Here is a 21,311-nt window from a genome sequence, read left to right on the forward strand (position 1 = left end):
TATTTAGAATTAAATACATAAATGCATTCCTTTGTGTTTCTAATAATTGTTTTGTGTAATAAAAGGAAATACCTAACAAAATAAATGAAATAAATCATGATTTTCTATAAAGCTGCTTTGAAACAATGTGTGTTTTGAAAAGCACTACACAATATATATATATATATATATATATATATATATATATATATTATAATTATTTATATTAATTTCTAATGATCTATGCAACGTGATATTAATATGCTAAATGTGAGTTCTATTGTTTAAAACAGCAAAATTATTTAAAAGGGAAAAATCCTTTTACTATTTACTATCCTAACTTTACTATTATTCTTTCCACTGAACCCCTAGCACCCCCTCGCAGGCCCCCTGGGGGTCTCTGGACCCCAACTTGAAAACCCCTGTACTAGGACACCTGTGAAAAGGCCTAGCATCATCTGTGTCCAGATGCCAGTTGGATTGATATGTAGTTATTTATGCAATTAAATTTGTGCATTAAGTGTGACTTAAGTGTCCAAGCATGTCCAAATACTTGTTTGGGTTACTGTCATATGCATATTGCAACAAGTATTAAATCATGCTAACAGATTGTCCAATCACATTTGGGCATATTCCTGCTAAGCACAAGCTACAATCCATTTCTGTAAAGTTTTATAGTGCTTAAACATGCTTATTTCCTTTTTAGGTGACCTATAAAAGAGATCTAGCAGCTGCGGAGGCTATTATTAAAGGTATTTTATTTCGTTTATTTTATCTTAAAAATATAGGCCTTTTTAATCATTCATTGAAATACAATATCACCATTCACTGGAGTTACAGCAGACTTAATTTCTGTTTGATGATATATTTCAACTTGACAAGTCAGGACATGGTTTTAAATGGCCAGTGACAATATTTGGCAAAACGAGACTGTTACTTATGTGTGTGTGTGTAAATATGCAAAGAGATTGGCAAACACAAAGGCAAACATTCAGCCATTTTAAGATGCACACACACACTGTCCTTTTTATATAGCATTTATGAGAAATTAAAGAAATAACCTATTAGTTACTAAATAGATGGCCAGTTTATGGGTTTGGATGAAAAATTATAGTGGAATTCAAAGTTTTGTCATCTATGTTTGTGCGTATTTATGTGACTTTGATGCTGTGCATGACTTTTGTAAAGTTTCCATGCACTCAGGGTCTAAGATTTTAACCATGGCAGTCTTTTCAACCAGTGCAATTAGCGACTGTTGGAATGTAACCCGTTTCCACACTGCCAACTAAGTGTAATAAAACAACAAATTGCTTAAAAATGTCCTTTTAAAGAGCAGTTTTATACTTGGCTGATTATTTGGACCCTTACGGTTTTCTGAGGTTTGTCTTTACAATAGAGGATCCCTCTGGCAGTATGTAAACTTTCAGAGTTAAAAGCAGGCTAAATTTCCTTTGCCTAGTCTGCCATATCCCTGCTTTTACTTGTGGTGAAAGGTCAGTAAAAAGCTGTTTATCCTTGAGTTTAAATGCACGTATTATTACTAAGACCTATGATTAACATTGATGCCCTTCAATGTGAGAGAAGCTTAGGAACATCCTGTATCCCTGAAGTCTTTAAATGCACATTGGATTTCCTTTTGTTCTTATTTATATTACATTAAAACCCACTGTTCCTCCAGACTGACACACAAGAAAGATCACAAAGAATAATGCAATTTTGTTAATTCATTGTGATATCAAAGATGCTCTGTCGTTTGTAGTTTATTATCCATTTAGTCTTCAAGCATTCCTTTCATTTCCCCTATAGAGACTCTTTCGATGTCAGCTTATATCATCACAGAAGATGATGCAGAAGCTGTAAAGCTGGCCAAAACACTCCAAAAAAATCTGGCAACCCTGAATATGGTACGTTAAAGATGACATCTGTTTATGGATATGATTGTTACTGCCTCAACTCAATGTTTAAAGTAGTCCTTGCTTTGGATGAATGATTCTGTTAACAATTCTTTTGATAATTTTGAGAAAGCAGCCTTAAATACCCTGACCATATACTAGACAAAAATACTAAACATTAACAATACTGTTTTTGGTAACATTATGTCTTTTTTTTTTACTTGAAGAACTTTTAATCACAATAAAACTCTGAATGTGTATTTATAACTTCCAGTCTTTAAACAACCAGCCAGTCAGTTCTTTTTCAAGTTAATTTTCTACTTATGGATCAGTGAGTAAATCAAAAACTGACTGAGACAGTGAGGGAGTGAGTCATTTGACTTGTGCTAGAAATCCAACCAGCGAGAAGAATGCTTTTAAAAGACGTGCTGTCTATTTATTGTCTTTGTAATATTTTGCAGCGCCCAGTCTCTCTCTCTTGACTGCAAACTCTCCCCTCATTTAATTTTTTTTAAATGCATTGTAAATTCAAGTGGAGCAATAAACATTGTCACTGTTTTGTATTACGATGTTCAAGAACAACTAACAGAGCCAAACATTATGAAAATCATTCGTTTCCAGTGTTTTTCACTGTCCTCCAGCAAAGCATGAAATGCTTTTCATATCTTGATCTTAAAAGCTATTTGTCTAAGAACTGCTCCATCTCCACTGCCTACAACCCAATTTCCTACCATCTCCTCACCAATCAAGCTTCTACCTGCCCTACAACTACATGAGAAATCACAGATGGTTGGGGGACACTCTAGCTGTACCATTAGATATACTCGTTGAAATGGATAAGGTGTCTTGTGAAAGTGTGACCACCTTTCCATTTATTCCATTTTCATTTTGGAATCAGTCCAACTCCAGTCATGTCTTCACATTATAGCCCTCAATGTTGGATACTTCGGGAGATCCATCTTCCTATGTACTCACAAAAAGGAAATCTGACGTCTTACACTCTGGCTCTGTGCCATGGAAGCCCATCCTACTATGTAGCAGTTCCAAGTTATTTATCAAATGGTGTCAAGAACATGTCCTCCTCTTGATAATGTTGCAAACATGAGTGCAGGAGACCACGCAGCATTCATCTAGGCCTGATTGGTTCCAGATGTTGCTGCTCCCCCAGGTGCCAAGATCAGTTCTCCCGAGATGGTCCTGTGACTCGAAATGCTTCCATGTTCCAGGGAGATGAAAGAAAAGGTGGAGATTACAAATGAGGAATCGAATTTGTCCCAGTGCCTTTTGTAAATCTAGTCCCCCGTTACAGTGTCTCTGTTACAGCAATGTGGGACTTGAGTTGAGCCCGTTTTAAGAGTACAGGTTGTACCATTGGCTCTGGGTATGTGTTTTGGTTTTAAAGAAGAGAGAAAGATAAGGGGATCCTTTTAGCAAGATGTAATAATTACTCCAGTTTATAATGCAGATAAGAACCTACTGAGAATATGAGGTTACCGCTTAGTTTTTATCAAAGGCGTATGTTCTGTTGGGCCAAACATGTTTTCTTAGTTCTGCTTGGAAATAGAAGATTAAAGCCTAACATGGAAACTTTGCACCTTTAGTGTCACCAAACGGAATTGCAAAAGTAATGACTGTCTCTGTCTTTAATTGGTCGGGCAAGCAGCTAGACCTGCCTCCAAACTCACAAAGTTGGTTGTGTCAGTGTTGCTGTGTCGGGTTTCTCTTGAAGCTCAAAAAATTAGGACATTGTTTTGAAAGCGCCACAGTGTCACAGTGACATTTTTTATGGAAATCAACCTGCAAATGGCTTACTTATAGTTGTCTCTGCATATTAAAGAAATGGTTCACCCAATAATGAATATTCTCTCATCATTTACTCATGCACATGCCATCCCAGAGGTGTATGACTTTCTCTCTTCTTCAGAACACAAACAAAGATATTTAGAAGAATATCTCAGCTCTGTATGTTCATACAATGCAATTGAATGGTGACCAAAATTTTTAAGCTCCAAAAAGCACATAATGGCACCATAAAGGTAATCCATACGACTCCAGTGGTTTAATCCATGTCTTCTGAAGCGATCCAATCCATTTTTGGGTGTGAACCGACCAAAATATAACTCCCATTTTCACTACAAATCATGAAATCTCATTGCCGATCATGATAACAAGCTAGATTACACTTTCTAACACCATCTAACACTCTGTGCATGCGTCAAGCACTAGGAAGCGTAATCAAGCTTGAAATCATGCGCGTGCCTAGAAACTGCAATGGCAAGATGTACAGTGAAAAATTATTTTTATTTTGGTCTGTAATCACCCAAAATGTATACAATTGCTTTAGAAGACATGGATTAAACCACTGGAGTTTTATGGATTATGTTTATGCTGCCTTTGTGCTTTTTTAAGATTAACATTTTTTCTCACTATTCACTTGCATTGTATGGACCTACAGAGCTTTCAGATTCTTCTAAAAACCTTAGTTTGTGTCCTGCAGAAGAAAGAAAATCATACACTTCTGGGATGAGTAAATGATGAGAGAATTAAAATTTTTGGGTGAACTATTCCTTTAAGCAGGGATACAAGAAAGTGTTTTAACATAGAAAAAATTATTTCAGCTTTAAAATCCAAATCAATATACCATAAGGTTTGGATCTCAACTGTGGGGTTTACATGATATTTAGTCCATCATGACCTAGTGATCACATTCCTCAGCTGTGGGAACTTTGATAATATTGCACTGAGAACACGTATGTAGTGTGTATATAAGCCATCCAAGTAAATCTCACACAAAAAATGTCTTGATTTCCACTGTAAATCCATCAGAGACTATAAAATTCCATTGATTAAATGTAATCCTGGTAAGATGGCATTTCACTGACCATGCATAACGTTTGACTGTAATGTATTCCTACGTCAACTTTGGACTAAACCAAGACACAAGCCTTCTAGATTGTCAGCCTGTCAACTCCTTGGCCAGAAAAAGCTAATTTCAATTGTTGAATCATGTACAAATCTCCAATTACAATGAGAAGGAATATATGTTTGTAAATGTATCGAACAATTATAGCATTACCAGAATTTATGTGAGGACGTAAAAGGTGTAGCTTGTTGGACTAATTTCTTTTGGTTTTAGTCATTATGAAATCTTAAAAAGTTCTTATTCTCAGCTAAACTGTAAACAAGATCTCATGCCCAACCAGGCTCACATGTCGGAATAATCCACATAAATCCAAAGCACGCCTAAAGCCGCAGTTGGTTATCTTACAAGAGCAAATAAGTCCCTACATGTGTTTCCAATAACAATTTCATATTTCCAGTTTTCTTGTCAAGGTTGAGTCCGTGCCAGACGCTTCTGTTTATTTCTGTTTATATCATCTCTGTACAAGATGTTAGACACTGCCAGGGACAGGCACATCATTTGCAGACATTACAGCTTTGTTCTGTTTCCATTAAAGGAATAATTCACTTATAAATGAAAATTCTGTTATTGTTTACTCACCATGTTGCCTTAAGTTATTCCAAACCCGAATGCTGTTATTTTTCTATAAAACAATTTCATAGTTACCACATGCTGTCATGCTTTAAAAGGGCCAGAAAAAGCACCATAAAAGTAGTCCATGATATCATATAAACATGAGGGTGAAGCAAAATGAATGGCAGAATTTTCATTTTGGATTCCAGTCTAGATATGGCTGTATGCAGATCATCTGTGCTTGTATGTGATGCAGTGTTGCTACTTGTAAAAATAGGCTGAGTCATTAAATCCTAGAAATATTTGTGAATCAATATTTGGATGGCAATGATTGTCACATTGCTTGTTGCATTTAATGTTGTGGTTTTTTTTTCTGCTTTTGCCAGATGGTGACAGACATCATTCCATGTGCAAAGGAAATTAATTCAGACTCCTTGTCAAAAACTCTGAACTTCATTCAGATATCCGTACGTCAACACTTGTGTACACATACACATTGTAATTCCATGTTATTGATGCACTGCAATGCCAGGTTATACATACAGTGGCCCCAAAAATATTTGGACATTTTAGTCACACTTATGAATGTATAAATGTCAATGTATTGGATTACAAACTATCAAGCCAAGCGACCATTTATTTTAAAGAATAATAGCAGGTGCAAGCACACTTTTCTAGCTAAACCTTTCACAAAACGTTTGTTTGACTTTACATTATAAAGCAATAGATTGACTGTACAAAATAAAGACAAAAAGTATTTGGACACTTTCTGGTTGTCAAACTTTGTACAATATGTCCAAAGTTAATGTGATGATCTACAACACCCATGGTTAGTCTGCTAGGCCACCTGTGTAAACTTGAGGAGGGGAACTGACTTCATACATCCATTAAAAATGATCTTGGGACCAGCTGGTTAAAAGTGATTGGGAAAATGGCAAAGAAGTGAACTTAGTTTATCTTCATTTGTGCATAGATGCAGCTTGATATGATATTTTGTTATCTAATGCAATTTAATTAATTCAATTATGGTGTGGCTTGGGTGCCCAAATATTGTATGGGGCCGCTGCATATAGAAGTAATCTCTTTTGCTGAGAATTTTCTTAGTTGTATTTTCAGGCATAATGTTAAAAGTTTAGCCTCCTTGCAAAGTAGTTTGTTGAGACTCTAACATTATTTGTTATGTCTTTTTTAGGAGAATGGATCAAACTTCTCAGGGGTCCTAGAAATGGTGAAAAGTTTTGAGGACACAAACCACTCTCGTTTATACCCAGTAGTTATTGTTTGGGTAAGTTCTTATACACCCCGTTGTCCTCAACAATCTGGGTCTCAGATGGCAAAACACCCTTTAAAATGTGTTGTAGGTGATTTTATTTTAATGAAATGACATGCAGTAAATGTCCCTATAAACTGTCAGATATCCCTGAAATAGGTGCCATGAAATATCACATGTTCTCTATAACAGCCCTTTGCTTGGTAAACAGTGGGGTAAAAGATGATCAGATTATTTGTTTAGACAATCAGCACACTTGTGCCTGTCAGTCATTATGCATGTTCACAGGGCAGAGCATAAATGCTTGTATAAGTGCAGGTACAGTGACCTGCTCCCGTGAAACGCTCGGGGTCAGATGGCGAAATGCTCATGAGGACCCATTGCCCTCCATCTGCTCCAACACAATGGTCTCATGTGTGTCAGTTTGTATGTGTGTGTCTTTGGAGTGCCACATTTTGAGAGAAAAAAGCGTGTGGCTAATTCAACGGCTGGTCTGGAGGAAGTTTCAGAACAGTTAAAATTGCTTTCAGCAACCTTAAGATCTGGTTTACATTGTTTTTACACTTGAGACTGTTCCAACTGATTATGGTAAGCTTAGGTTGTTTTTTATAGTGCCAACCCTGACAATCAGTGTTTGAACACACAGAAATGAGAGAAGACCTGCTGCCATTGGTCAAAAAAACAGATAGTCCTGCCCCAAACTCCATTGCTGAATGGGCAATGCTGCTGTATTGGGCTGGAGAAGATGCTCAAACATACAGCAATATTTTGATTGTGCCAAAAAACACTTTTTAGGGGAAATTAACCTGTGAATTGCATACTCCTAGTTGTCTTTGCATTGGGGATATTTACACTTGATCACACATTTTTGCTGATCAGATAGCAATTGTAAATGTTTAATTGAATTACATGTTTTCTTCAAACGGTGTGCAACGGTCTTTGAGGTACATTTTCTCTCGTTTGGTGGGTGTGTCAGAGGTGTTACTCAACAAGCAATGACGTGTATATAAACCCTGCCATATTAAAAAGGCAGTGCGTACAATGGATCCAACTAAAGTCCTTTACAGATGTGTCCACTGCAGCTTGGTGTATGCAACAACTGAAGATATTAGAAGAAATGTTTGCCTTGTCATCCTGAAATGCGAGGCCAATGTTGGATCACCATAATTAGGAACCACAGTTTCCACATATCCCTTCAATCGATTGAGATGTTCTCTGCTATTCTGGATGGCAATGGCAGTGATTGTAACATTGAGCATATTTTGTAGTATTAAACATGTATTTAAACCGATTTCATGAGGCTTCAAAAATTATTAGAAAAGAATGCAAAGAATGGCCTTCTCAGCTGCCAAAGTTGCAACGCTTGCGTAACTCAACAGGATGTTCAACGCACCACCGTTTCCGTTTAAATAAACACTTCGCTATGTTTTGTTTATTAGTCCTGTCTTTTCATTGGTTTATGTTTATGAGTCTTGTTGTTATCAGTTCTGTTTTATCATTGATTCTTGTTTCATTGCCTAGTTATCTTGTTATTAGTTCAGTTTTCCCATTAGTTGTCATGTTACCCTTGTCTGTGTATTTATAGCCCTCATGTTCTCTTGTCCAGGGTCAGGATAGTTGGTGTAATAGTGTATGTAACAGTCAAGTCGTTTATGTTTGTTTTGTTTTTAATTCGTAGATCATTGCTGAAACTAAACACTGTCAATAAGCGCAATTGATGTACATGATAAATCTTACCTACAAACAAGCCAGAGGGGAAAAAATACACTGCACGTACAAATCGGCAAATTCACTTGGAATCAAATAATAAATCACATCTTTTAAATTCGCTGCCCTGTGTTAGCATAATCACGGAAGTGAACTCTGTTTTATTTGAATGTAGTGTGGGGATTGAAGATCAGATTTATATCCATATGATGTAAATGTGTAAATGGAATGTGCTTATTTGGATAGCAATCCTTTCAGTAAAAATGCAAAAAAAAAAATAAAATATATATATATATACCCAAGATAGAATAGGAGTTTTTTAACATCCAAAAAAATCACACACTTCACCATTAAAAGATATGTTGCCTGTGTACTATGTAAGTGATCTACTTTTTATTTATTTAAAAAATAAAAAAATATTTTTTTTTAATTGGCTGATTTTCGAGAAACAGTAATCTTTGGCTTAGATGTTGGTGTATATTCACTCTTACAATGCAAGATGTAGCCATGACTTAATCTGTTATTTGTATGTAATTGAGATAATTTATGTTAGTCAGTACTGAGTATAGCTTGAACAATTGCCTTAACACCAAAATGCAAGCTTGTCCAAACCAAACACAATCTAAGAGGGGTCAAAGTAAAATAAATGTTGATGTTTTGACCAAAGAAAATTCATTTTTCTTCTGTGCATTACACATCTGCCTAACAGCACTGCTGGGAGTTGAAAAACCAAAGATGTTTTGTTCCCTGGTTCTCTTCCAGCATGTCATCCTTAATCACTGGAAATGTAATCTTTATCTCACCTTGACTACCTTGCCTCTTGTGTTTTGAAAACGCAACATCTCTGCTTCTGCAGTTCTGAGGTCTGGATCCAGTGGTATCTCACCGTGGGATTCCAGACTTCATAGAATGGAAATATGTGCATCCTGAACGGTCCCTCCATAGTTGTGTTGGATAACTTCTTCTGTCCATCGTTCTGTTTGCTCTTATTGTTTGAATTTCACAGATGCTTTCAGCATCAATAGAATTGGTCAATTTATCAAATACTCATAATATATTGGCTTTTGTGGTTTTTAGTTAGTCTAGACCCAGCTAGACCCACCTGAACAGGCTGGGAAACAAGCTTTTTTTTTCTTCAGCATGTTTACTCTGCAAAGTTCCACTGAAAATATGCTTGCAAAAAAGCAAAAACCGATTAGAATCAGAGTAAACAGCAGTTTTCCCATTTCCACAGGGGTATGACCTCTGTTAGCAATATGTTTTTCTTCAAGCAATTTCCAGAATGAGTAAGGCCTGTTATTATTTGATGTGTACTGTACATACAAACCACATCTTCCTGAAAATGTGAGGTAAGCTCACGGAAAAATAAATTGCATTCATTTAACGGATCAGTTGCGATGGAAACTTTTTGGTAAAGAGCTGGGTTTTGCATTGGAGCACAACCTGTCGAAATGCACCGAGAGTGTCGAGTGTTTATAAAAAAAATATACAATATTTGAGCAAATGGGGTACGTTTAGGGCCCAACAACGTAAAATAAACTGGCTTATTTCACAGAAATATTCTAAATAGGTTGTTTCCACAATAGGGACTATTATTACTATTAAGTAGGCATTATAAAGTGGTAACATTTTCCTGTTTTAAGTGGATTTTGTTTATCCCCCCTTTGTTTACAGGTTCAGCTGAACATGACAAAGCAGTCCTTTGATACCCAAAAAGCAGATGATTTAAAATCCTTCATGGGTCTGGCCTCTGATGTCTTACAAGGAAATATTCTGCTTTATGGAATTCAGATTGATCACTCCAAGGTAATTTTTTCCATCTTAATAGGATTATAAATGGTCTTCGCTATAGTATACAATCATTATTACTGTTGCTCATATTTAGGGCTTGATCAATTTGTATTTGAACAAACACCATTTGTGCTACAGACATGAAGGATGTCTCAAATTGTGCGGCTTAGTTTTTTCCAACCATGCTTTTACTCTTCTAATCAATCTGACTAACTTTTTTTGATAAAACAGACAAAAAAATCTGATTGATTTGCAATATAAGGTAGATCTTTGATTTTTTAAGGGAATGAAAACAAGGCTGTGAGGGATAGAGTTCAATGACATGCACTGTTTAAAGCTATCAAAAACCTCTAATCTAACTGTCTACATCTCACGTTCTCTGGAGTTTTTTTGTCTACTGAAATTTCTTGTAAAGATATTTTTCTATGTTTTGTCAATGGCACCATCCAAAAATGCATTAAACAAATGTACTGTACAACCTATTGAAGATATTGTATGCCTGTCCCTCACAACCTTGTTGTCATTCCTGATAAAAATGAAAAATGATTCTGCTGTGAATAAGGGCTATATCTAGGGACATCAATATCATTGGAGGTTAGCTCTTTTGACTTCGTCCAGTAAGCAACCACTCGGAACATCCAAGCAACATGTAAACAACCATTCAGAACACATTTACAACTGGTTAGTAAAGCCCTGGCAACCACCTACAACACCATACACTTTTTGCACAGACAAGCATCACTCACATTTTTTTCAGTACATGTTCAAAAATCTAGTTAAATGTGTTATTGTTTGGAATCCATTCTAATAGAAATTATAACATTCAGGTAATTAATGTCCTGTATAAGCCAGCTACAGGTCTGTAGAGACCAACAAACAAATTTGAATTTTGAACTGAATTTTAGAACAAATCATTTATTTACTGAGTTCAACTCAATCCTGTTGTGTTTTCAGGATATTCTGTTCACTGAAAAAAATTACTAGTAAGATTTACTTCTAAGTGGTTTCTTTTAATGGTATGAAATTAAGTAAAATTTACTTAACTTCCAAACATAATATTTATTAAATTGAGTACATATAACTTAAAGATTTCAGTTAATTTATTAACGTTTTTGTTTTTAATCTGATGTACACTGTACTTAAACTTAGTACAATTTAAATGAACATTGTACACAAACATTTCCCATTTTGAACTTTCTTTGTAAACATGTTTAATCATGTAACACATGACACCTTATTGCATGCCTTGTAGTCTATTAGACAACATCACCTTGCATTACTGACAATAGAAACAAGATTCAAAGTTGCGCACACAGACCTCAGCACAAAAAATTATGACCGTAACAACCAACATAATTTTTTTGATCATGAACAGTAAGTTTTAGTAGAAAATTTACTTGACAAAACAAGAATTTATCAAGTGTACCAAAAAAATCAACAATAAAATAAACCTGCAAACAGTGAAACCAGGCAAGCTCATTAATTATTCAAGCCTGCTGGGAATACCAGCTTCAAAAGTTACATAAAATTTACTTATTTTATTTATCTGTGAAATGTACTGAAATTAGCGAATAAATATGACAAGGGGTTCTACTTTAGGATTGATTCATATGTAAAGATAATAAACAGTCTAACTTATAAGCTAGAGCATTCATTTTTACATGCTTGAATTGAGTAAAAAATGTAGAATTTTCATAATATTTATAAATTCATGCATTAAATTGTTCAGTGTTGAAAGTACTTCATCTTTTCTGCTAAATGTACTTTTTCAGTGTAGATAGAAAATGTTGTAACCTAAGCTCAGTGCATAGACAATGGTGCTATCAATGCTGAAATCATAGGTTCAGTTCACATGGAACACATATACTGATAAAATTTATAGATTTAGTGTTGGATGAGAGTATCTGCAAAATGCATAAATATAAATAAATGACCTGAAATGCAAATCCACTCTGAAATATTTTGTTGAACAAACTTATTAAGGACAAAGTCCAGAGTGCAGCTGCAAATTGTAGTAGATAATTAGGTTGTCTTCTGAAAGAGCTTAATATGGCCTGGTCAAAAGGTCTCTGAGCTTCGGTTCCCTGCCTGGTCATGGTGACTAAAACATGTGTCTCCTGTTGACGTTACTGTGAGAAGTAATTAAAAATCTCCACCATACATTCGTCATTGTGGGCCAGAGAGGCGCTAGACTCTTTGTAGTGCTGGTTCAGTCCATGTGTCATGGAGAGCGATGTGTGAATTTACCCCGTATGGCTGCGGTCCCCATTAGAAACGGTTGGACAGAGAAGAGAATGAAGATAATGTGTGTTCGTCGTGATAAAATGCTTATTTCTGTGAGATAGTGGAAGACCATGCATAAATCACTCTCATAGGGCCAGTATTAATGAGGATAATTCCTCCCAGATGCAGTTATTCATGCTTTGCAAAATTGCTGCCAAGACGCGCTTTGTGAGTTCTGACCTGCCCAACTACCTTAATACATGATAGAAGGTTTATAAATTAGCGGTCATGCCTCTTAATATAGGATATTACCGAGATAATTTTTGAGATTCAGCGCACGTCTGTAAAAGCTTTGTTTTCTCCTGCTAGTCGTGGCTAAGGAGTTTTGAATCAACCAACGGTTAAATATAAACACTTTCCATTGCCTAATACTATACTGAATAAACTATTCCACTGGCATTATTCATACAGTCCAATAACTAAGGAATTTGACTATGGAACAGAAGATCTGAAGGCTTTTAAAATCAAGGGCCAGATTTGCTAAACGAATGAAAATTCTCTCATCATTTACTCACCTTCATGATATCCCAGATGTGTATGACTTTCTTTCTTCTGCCGAACACAAAGATTTTTAGAAAAATATCCCATCTCTGTTGTACCATAAAATGCAAGTGAATGGTGGCCAGAAATTTTGAAGGTCCAAAAAGTTCATAAATGCACAATACAAATAATTCATATGACTCCAGTGGTTAAATCCATATCTAAAGATGTGATATGATAGGTGTGGGTGAGGAAAAAGATTAAGGCCCTGTCTACAAGTCCATTAGGGTGCATGAGTGATAAAAGTGTGCATTTATTACAGACTTCAATCAGATGATGCTTTTTTATATATTAATTTCTTCATATACACAGAGTTTTAGACATTATTGTTTGAAACGTTATGGCATTGATAGAAAGGGTAAAAGAACACACTTTAAACTAACTCTTAAATATTTGTTTTTAAGCTACACCTTTCAAATCATAACACTTGTTCAGCAGTTTACTAATATCTGTTTGTTTGTGTGTGTGTGTGTGTGTGTGTGTGTGTGTGTGTGTGTGTGTGTGTGTGCGCGCGTGCGTGTTTGCATCAATTATTTATTTCAGATCTTTTAGGAAAGAATTGTATTCGAATTGTTGTCAGATTAAACATTTCCACCCCTAGTCACAACTACTATTTGAGAACAATTTTATATTGTTTGGTGATGCTGTTTCAACAAAAAGTTGAACACTTAAGATAACACTGCAATAAACTGCTTTGAGAGTATACTGTCAGAAATCTGTTAAAATTTGCAGTGCAAAGGATAGTGGTGATGGAAGTAGAAGATGATGTTGTGAATTATGTTGCAGCTGTCTTTTAAGAGGATTGTTGATTGGAATCTTGTGTTTGTTTTTTTTTCTTGCCAGATGTTGGTACATGTGGAGCACTATGTTGAGAGTTAATTTATTTTTTAGAACATTAATAAGGATCAGTAAAACATCTTGTTAATACACGTTGAATTTTATTATTAATTATTTTGCTTAGTTCTGTCCCAGGTACTCTTTACGGCGAGATTTTCGATTATTTTGTTGCATTTTTGACCAATTCCTTTTGAGTTTTAATAGAATTTCACTGATTCTTTCAATGCTTCTCAATAGAGCCATGACAGGAACACCCATGTTATTGACCACCAAGTGTCTTGGGTATTTCATGCTAATTACCCTCCACATATACGGAAACGCGATGTGTTTGTGTGATGTTAACTTACAGTGAAAAACCTTATATAAGAAATAACTTCTTTGAGTCTTTCCATATTATGTTTATAATGTGCAGAGTTTTCAATGAAGTCCCTGTTAAATCCAGGCTGAGGGAAGTATCCAGCTAGGAGCCACGCAGACCTGTAGAAATGTTATGAAGTAAGAAGAAGAATGAACTGGATAAGGAAGGCTTGTCAAGACAAATTTTGAATGTTGGCTATACAAAGTTCCTTGAAGTTTGAGGGTTATATACAGTAGGTCGTACAAACATGGAGGCAAAGATGAAGGTAGATGGATGGATGGATGGATATGTGAAAGATAAATTGAAAGAAATGTATGGATGGAAAAAAGAAAGCAAGAAAGCTTGAAAGATAAATGTATGGATTGATAAAAGAAAGAAAAGAACACAAAAGAAAGAAGGAGAAAGAAAGATACATGTATGGATGGAAAGAAGAAAAAGGAGAAAGAAAAAGAAAAGAAATATAAAGTTTGAAAGATAAATAGAAAGATAAATGTATGGATTGATAAAAAGAAAGAAAGAAAAGAACACAAAAGAATGAAGGAGGAGGATAGATACATGAAAGATACATGTATGGATGGAAAGAAAGAAAGAAAGAAAATGTGGCAGGGCGGAGGGCGGGGCTTGGTCGTGATTCTACACACCCGGTCCCTTATTAGGCTAATCAAGCCTCTGAGAGGGATAAAGGCAGACTGCGGAGGATTGTGCAGGAGAGAGAGAGATTGTTTACAGACATGTCCATCATGTGTGTGTGTTTGTCTTTTGTTTAAGTTTATAATTAAAAGATTGTTTATATCGTCAGGCCGGTTCTTGCCGCCTCCTTTCCATTGAACTGCTTTACACTGGTGCCGAAACCCGGGAAGCAGGAGGGATACGCCATAGTAGAGTTCTCACCACTACCGTCCACCCCTACGGAGCAGCCACGCCCATCTGCCGGGGGACAGGGAGCCCAGCCGCCTGGAAGCGGAGGAACGGCTGCCGACCGCGAGGGGAGAAGGGGCTCCTAACCGACTGCCTGGAGCGGTCAGGGCCACTGCCAAGGGCGGAGGAGTCCCCTATCAGCCGCTGAAACCCGGCAGGGTCTGAGACCGCTGATCGCAAGCGGGGAGGGGCTAGAACCGCTGCCAGGGATGGCGGAGACCCCTTCTGTTCCCTGGGAACGCGGCGGGGCCTTCCGTCCGCCAGGGGCTGGAGGACTGCCTCCGATCCGCCCGGAGAGGCGTGGCTGTCATCCGTCAGATGGTGGAGGAGTGGCCGAGGAACAAGCTATGGCGTATCGGAGAACTGGCGAGTAAGTGTTTTTTCTCTCTCTCTCTCTCTCTCTCTCTCTCTCTCGCTCTCTCTCTCGCTCTCTCTCTCGCTCTCTCTCTCTCTCTCGCTTTGGCCTTTTCCCTCTCGTTTAAATTTTACAGTGTTTTTTTCGGGGGTACTACACTTTTATAGGAAGTACCCCCCCCATTTTTATTATTTCTGTTTCCCTCCCCTTGTCCCCTCCCTCATCCAGGTAGACGGGGATGACCTGCCGGCAGATGGGGCGAAAGGCACGCCCCTCCCCAGGGAAAGGGGGGGGGGGATGTACGTCATGCCGGGGGCTCCCCAGCCTGAGAGAACGAGGGAGGAATGTGGCAGGGCGGCGGGCGGGGCCAGGTTGTGATTGTACACACCCGGTCCCTTATCAGGCTAATCAAGCCACCGAGAGGGATAAAGGTCGACTGCGGAAGATGGTGCGGGAGAGAGAGATCGTTTACGGACTTGTCCGTCGTGTGTGTGTTTGTCTTTTGTTTAAGTTACTCATTAAAATATTATTAACATTGCCAAGTAGGTTCTTGCCTCCTTTCCATGGAACTGCTTTACAGAAAAGAAAAAAAGAAAGAGAAAGACAGAAAGAAAGAGAAAAAAGAAAGCTTGAAAGATAAATGTATGGATAGATAATAAAGAAAAGGTAACTAGAAAGAAAGAAAAGAGGAGGAGAAATTAAGATGAATGGAAAGATAAATGTATGGATGGATAAATAGAAAGAAATATGGATGGATGGATAAAGAAAGAAATATATAGAAAATATAAGACATTACTAGATTGCAGAGTTTGATATATATAGTTTAAAAGCTGTAGGACGAGTTACAGTTTAAAATGTAGGTGTAGGTATTTTGAACAAACCCTAACCCAAGTTTGGGATAGTTTAAAAGTATGTTGGCTTTGTAATAGGTGTGTTTGGTTTCATAGAGTTTCCAACACTATATTTACATCAAAATAAGGTAAGTAAGGTGATCTGACTGGGTGATAAAGGTAATTTCTGGCACCATCAATGACTGGCCAATGAGTGACAGGAAGTGTCACAGAATCTCTCCCACACACGGGGCCTAGCGGTCTGTCACTCGCTGAAAAGGCTTGTCACAATGATATATGGCTGCTCTACAATGATGTATGGCCGCTCTAATCCCTCCTGTGAGAGTCCCACAGTTTAACCACCCCTCACTTCCTTCTCCTCAAAGCATCCAGCTGAGGAAACTTAAACCTGAGAGGAGATTAGCTACTCCTTAGAAAAGAGAAAGAGAGGGAGAGAATCTCTTACCTGCACAGATCCACACCTGAAAGATCATTTTTGGAAACTGGATTTTCTGCCAATCTAGGTGCATCCTGAAATTTACAATACAGCCTTTCCAGCAATAAAGACTTTAGATGGTGTTTGCTTAACTTTGCTTGCCAGTAGGTTCATATTTATTGAGTTTACACAAAATAGTTTTTGTACATAATGGAAGTTTGTTAAAAGGGTAAATATTTTCAGAATGTGTTAGAATTTTTTTGTTGTTGTTATAAACTTTATATTTTCTGTACCATGTCCAACAATTTTTTATTTTTTGTTTGCAATGGAGATGCAAGCTCCATGGTATCTATATATTCATAAACACACTTTTGCTGGTAAACGATGCAAAATTTTTTAGTGATAATTTTCATAATTTTGACAATCCTCATCTCCTCATGTTAACAAACTAGAACTTTACTTTGTTGGCATATTTAATTGAGCAGAATGTGAGAGGGCGGGGCCATTTTGTGATTCTACACACCCAGTCCCTTATCAGGCTAATCAAGCCACCAAGAGGGATAAAGGACCGGGTGTGTATAATCATGACCAGGCCCCATCTTCCTCCCTGTCACACAGAATTTGTACCAACAATGTTGAATACATCACAGAAAACCAAATGTTTTAAGTAAAAGCACATTTACATGATCGAGGCACGTCAGATGTAGCTAAAATACAGCACTGCCGCAATAGAGCGCAAGAGTATCCATCCACTTTTTCAGCTGACTTGGTTCCAAAAGTATAGTGGCAAGAAAATGTATGTGAACCCTTTGGAATTAGCTGGTTTTCTGGATTAATTGGTCACAAAATGTGAGCTAATTTAAGACGGGAGTTGCTGAACCTGACATCCAATTAATGAAACTAGATTGGAGGTGTGGGTTACAGCTACTTTGACTTTTTGGGGCAGATTCACTAAACAGTTGCAGCACTTTTGCACATAGTATTTCAGTGCAAATACATGCATCTTATTCACTAACTACATGCAATCATGTTTAGCGGGCGCAATCAGCGCTGAAATTGCGCTGCAACTTCAATATTTAAATGAAGTCATTTTCATTACTTTCCACGCAAACACGCCTCCTTTCTATGTAAATTAGGCTCATTAAAGATTGCGCTTTATTCACAAAACTCCATGTAATTTTCACTGCACAATTTCCATCCCGCTATTAACGCAAAATGTATTTTATTTAAAATTATTATAGCTTTATAACCTGATTTATATCCAGATGCGCAGACAAAAACCAAAGTTACAAGACTGTACTTAATATCTTTAATGAGGGAATGAACTACAATCCCATTAAGCATAGCAAAAGACGTAATCAAATTGATATTTAAATTGTATAAACAATATATTTAAATAGTATTTTAAAAAAAATGTAGTTTATAAAAAGTAGTTTAAGAGTGTAGGCGCACGAACTCGATTGCGTAATTTATAGTGCATCGTGGGAGTGGGGCATCGCTGCAAGCTCTTTTGGTGCACTTTGTTCACCAAGATTGTCTGATTGATGGATTGATTCCCTTCAGGATCATGGGTAGTGTAGGTTTTCACCAGAAATTCTGCTATTAAACAGAATTAAAAAAAAAAAATGAAGTTTAAATAACATGGATTGATGGCTTCACCAGATGCATACACTGTTGATTTAATAACCCTGGAGATCATGGTAAGTTTTAGAAGTAATTGTTAAAAATCTATTCCCTGTGGAGAAAAAGAATGGAATTTTTACTTCTGGAACCAGGCTGTTGTGCTGTATAGGTTAAGTGACAACTACATTGGCCTGGACCATCATTTCATTCTTATTGTTGAGCCCTGCAATGCCATGAATTATTAAAGAACCATAAAAAGGAATCAAATCCTTTAATTGCTCAAAAATCACCTCTGTTAAAAAGATGGAGTACCTTAACATCTCTTTTTACACTTGTCTGCCTTTTGACAGCGTAAATGTATTTGGCAATATGCTTAGTGTCAGATTTACGTTCCAGGAGTCATTTCTCAAAATATTTCCCCTTTCTCCATGTCTAGTTGGTTTTTTTGTGTGTGTTTTTTTTTTTTACATTTTCCTCATCACTATGGCTGGCATACAAGCGCACTGCTGGAGGAAAAGTCAGTAAAGTCCCTGCATTTTTCTTAGTCAAGGCCTGAAGATCCCTGCTGACAACTCCAGGCTGGGGTGCTTTTCATATGATATTTTACCACTGAGTTAAAGTAAAAGATCTGGACTCTGACCGCATAGGATATCTTGACGGATATTCAATGCCCTTAGTGTCTCAGATGCATGCTGGCATGTGTGAACGTGAGTTGCAAGGGAAAGAATTTAACCCACTGAATGTGTTTACTCAGCGTTGATTTGGCTGATTACATGAGCCATTGATTCGCTCCCCCCTTCCCACTCATGCTCATGCATACTCATGCAAACTCTTTTTGACACAACATTCCAACCGAGAACATTTACAGAAAATTAGACCTTCTTGTGCTAGAGGTACCAGCAATGACCAAATTGGTTTGTAAACATTTAATCAGTTAAAGACCGTGGTGGCATGCTCTGCCCCATACAGCCTGTCTACAGCAGAACACTTGTTTTTGATTTGAGGCGACCACCCACTGTCAGGTATTGAATGTCCGCTCCGCAATAATCTTGTTTTTAGCTCGGGAGTGTTTCAGGATTTAGCTTTGTTAGGTTGATTTGTTTGAAGTGGCTCACCTCTGAGAAGGCTCTCTGTTTTATATTTTTGTAAACATCCTTATGCTTTTCTTGGTTGTAAGTCAGGTCAAGCTGTTGATAAGCGCAAGCATTTGAATGAACTCTCACCTATGCAACATATATGGGTGGCATAATGTTGATTACAACTGTGACAAGGAGGAGGGCAGGGCCTGGCTGTGAGGACACATGCCCAGCCCTGAATCGGGCCAATCAGCCGGGAGGGGGATAAAGATGAGCCGGTGGCACCAGGTTAAGAGAGAGAGAGACAGAGAGAGCGAGAGAGAGAGAGAGAGACATGTGGCTGCTGTGCGTGTGTGTCTTTGTGTTTTTGTTTAAGTTGATTTTAGTTCATTTATGTTATTAAAACTTGCGGTAACTGATCAGTCGGTTCCCGCCTCCTCCTTGCCCACCTTACCCCTTTACAACCACAAAACATGATTTTGACTTGTCCCTCGCTTAATAAAAATAAAAAGCAAAAGTCATACTAAGATGCTTAAAGTGGAAATGAATGTGGCCAGTCCATTTACATAAAAATACACACCGTTTCAAATGTATAGCCAAAACAGGTAAACGTGTTAACATGATTTCATTGTCATAAAATCTGGGATTTACTGACATTTGGTCGTTAACCAGATTATAAAGTTTGCTTGCATTATGTCATCATGACAATGAATCCATAATATTGGTTATAACTTACTAAGATAAGTATAGAAAGTGAACATTCTTGGATTTAATCTGACTGTCTATACAAACTATACAAGTCAGTACCATCAACTATGTTGAAATATTAATGAATGGAAATGGTTACATACGGTTTTGTGATCGTGTCCAAGTGTTAACTGTCCCATCCTTCAATAACAGTTCCTTTGCAAAGCTTGAATTGTTTTATGAATGATTCACAAGCAATCCATGCTAATATGAGCCGAAAAAACATGCAATGCACTCTGAAATATGCTGAGGGCACATCCATATGATGCACATACATAGTCCAAAGCACGGTGTGAACTAGACACCCGCACATCCAGTTTCCAGTATCATCTTACACTGAAATGCGCATCGCTGGAAATGCATTTAGACGTCCATCTAGTGCATCTTTACCTACAGCAAAAATAAAAAATAGCACGGATGGGCACGAGAATGCGTTCATGACGCATTTGTTGACGCAACAAGAGGCAGAGCAGCTGAATGAAACCGAATGGCTGTTCCTTTACAAAGTTTTAACTTGAAACAGCGTCTTTTAAAAGCTGCCCTAAATACATGACAATTGTCAAAGATGCCTGTCTAGTGCATGTTTATATACAAAAATAATTCTAAATATTCCAGATGGGTCCTCTTCAGTGTTCAGGAATAGTGAGGCCATAGTAGGCCTGTCTGTCCTGCTTTCTCTCAGTTTATGAACTGAAGCACCAGTGGGCGGAGCCAAGGGTGCAATTAAGTGAAGTAAGAGTTGATGTTTTTTCACCTTCGAGGCAATCATGAATTAATGGGCCCCTGGTGATGTAGGGTAGTTGCGGAAATGGAGAACGAGGCATTTTTGCAGCTTGGTTTCAATAAATGCTTTTATTTCATTAGGGATTAAGTTGTGATTATCAAGTAATATAAATTAAAAATAAAAATGTTATTCCTCATGACATGACACTTTTAAAACTTGTTTAATGTAAACAATTTTTGTAATTTTTTAGAATAAATAGTTTTATTCTCCAAAAGTGAAAAAATTAAATTATTTTTACACACCATTACAATCACATTCAATCTAAAAAATCCTCAACATCACACATTATACCAAAATCCACTTAATCAAGGTTTATCAAGCCCATGATCACATCTTTAATTCAGGACATGAGATATATTTTGTAACTTAGATCAAATAGTTATAAAAATATAAACCATAAATCTCCACTT

General features: G+C 37.1%; 1 protein-coding gene across 3 annotated transcripts in view; it reads left to right on the forward strand.

Annotated features, from left to right (window-relative positions):
* crppa (CDP-L-ribitol pyrophosphorylase A) overlaps positions 1 to 21,311 on the forward strand; it is a 63,013-nt gene that overhangs the window by 9,620 nt on the left and 32,082 nt on the right. For all 3 annotated transcript variants that reach the window (XM_052107291.1, XM_052107290.1, XM_052107288.1), the window contains 5 exons: positions 686 to 731; positions 1,786 to 1,883; positions 5,733 to 5,813; positions 6,539 to 6,631; positions 9,998 to 10,129. In XM_052107291.1, coding sequence (XP_051963251.1) covers positions 686 to 731; positions 1,786 to 1,883; positions 5,733 to 5,813; positions 6,539 to 6,631; positions 9,998 to 10,129 — 450 coding nt within the window. The remainder of the gene's footprint in view (positions 1 to 685; positions 732 to 1,785; positions 1,884 to 5,732; positions 5,814 to 6,538; positions 6,632 to 9,997; positions 10,130 to 21,311) is intronic.

The sequence above is a fragment of the Xyrauchen texanus genome, chromosome 36, assembly GCF_025860055.1.
Source record: "Xyrauchen texanus isolate HMW12.3.18 chromosome 36, RBS_HiC_50CHRs, whole genome shotgun sequence".
Lineage (NCBI taxonomy): Eukaryota > Metazoa > Chordata > Actinopteri > Cypriniformes > Catostomidae > Xyrauchen > Xyrauchen texanus.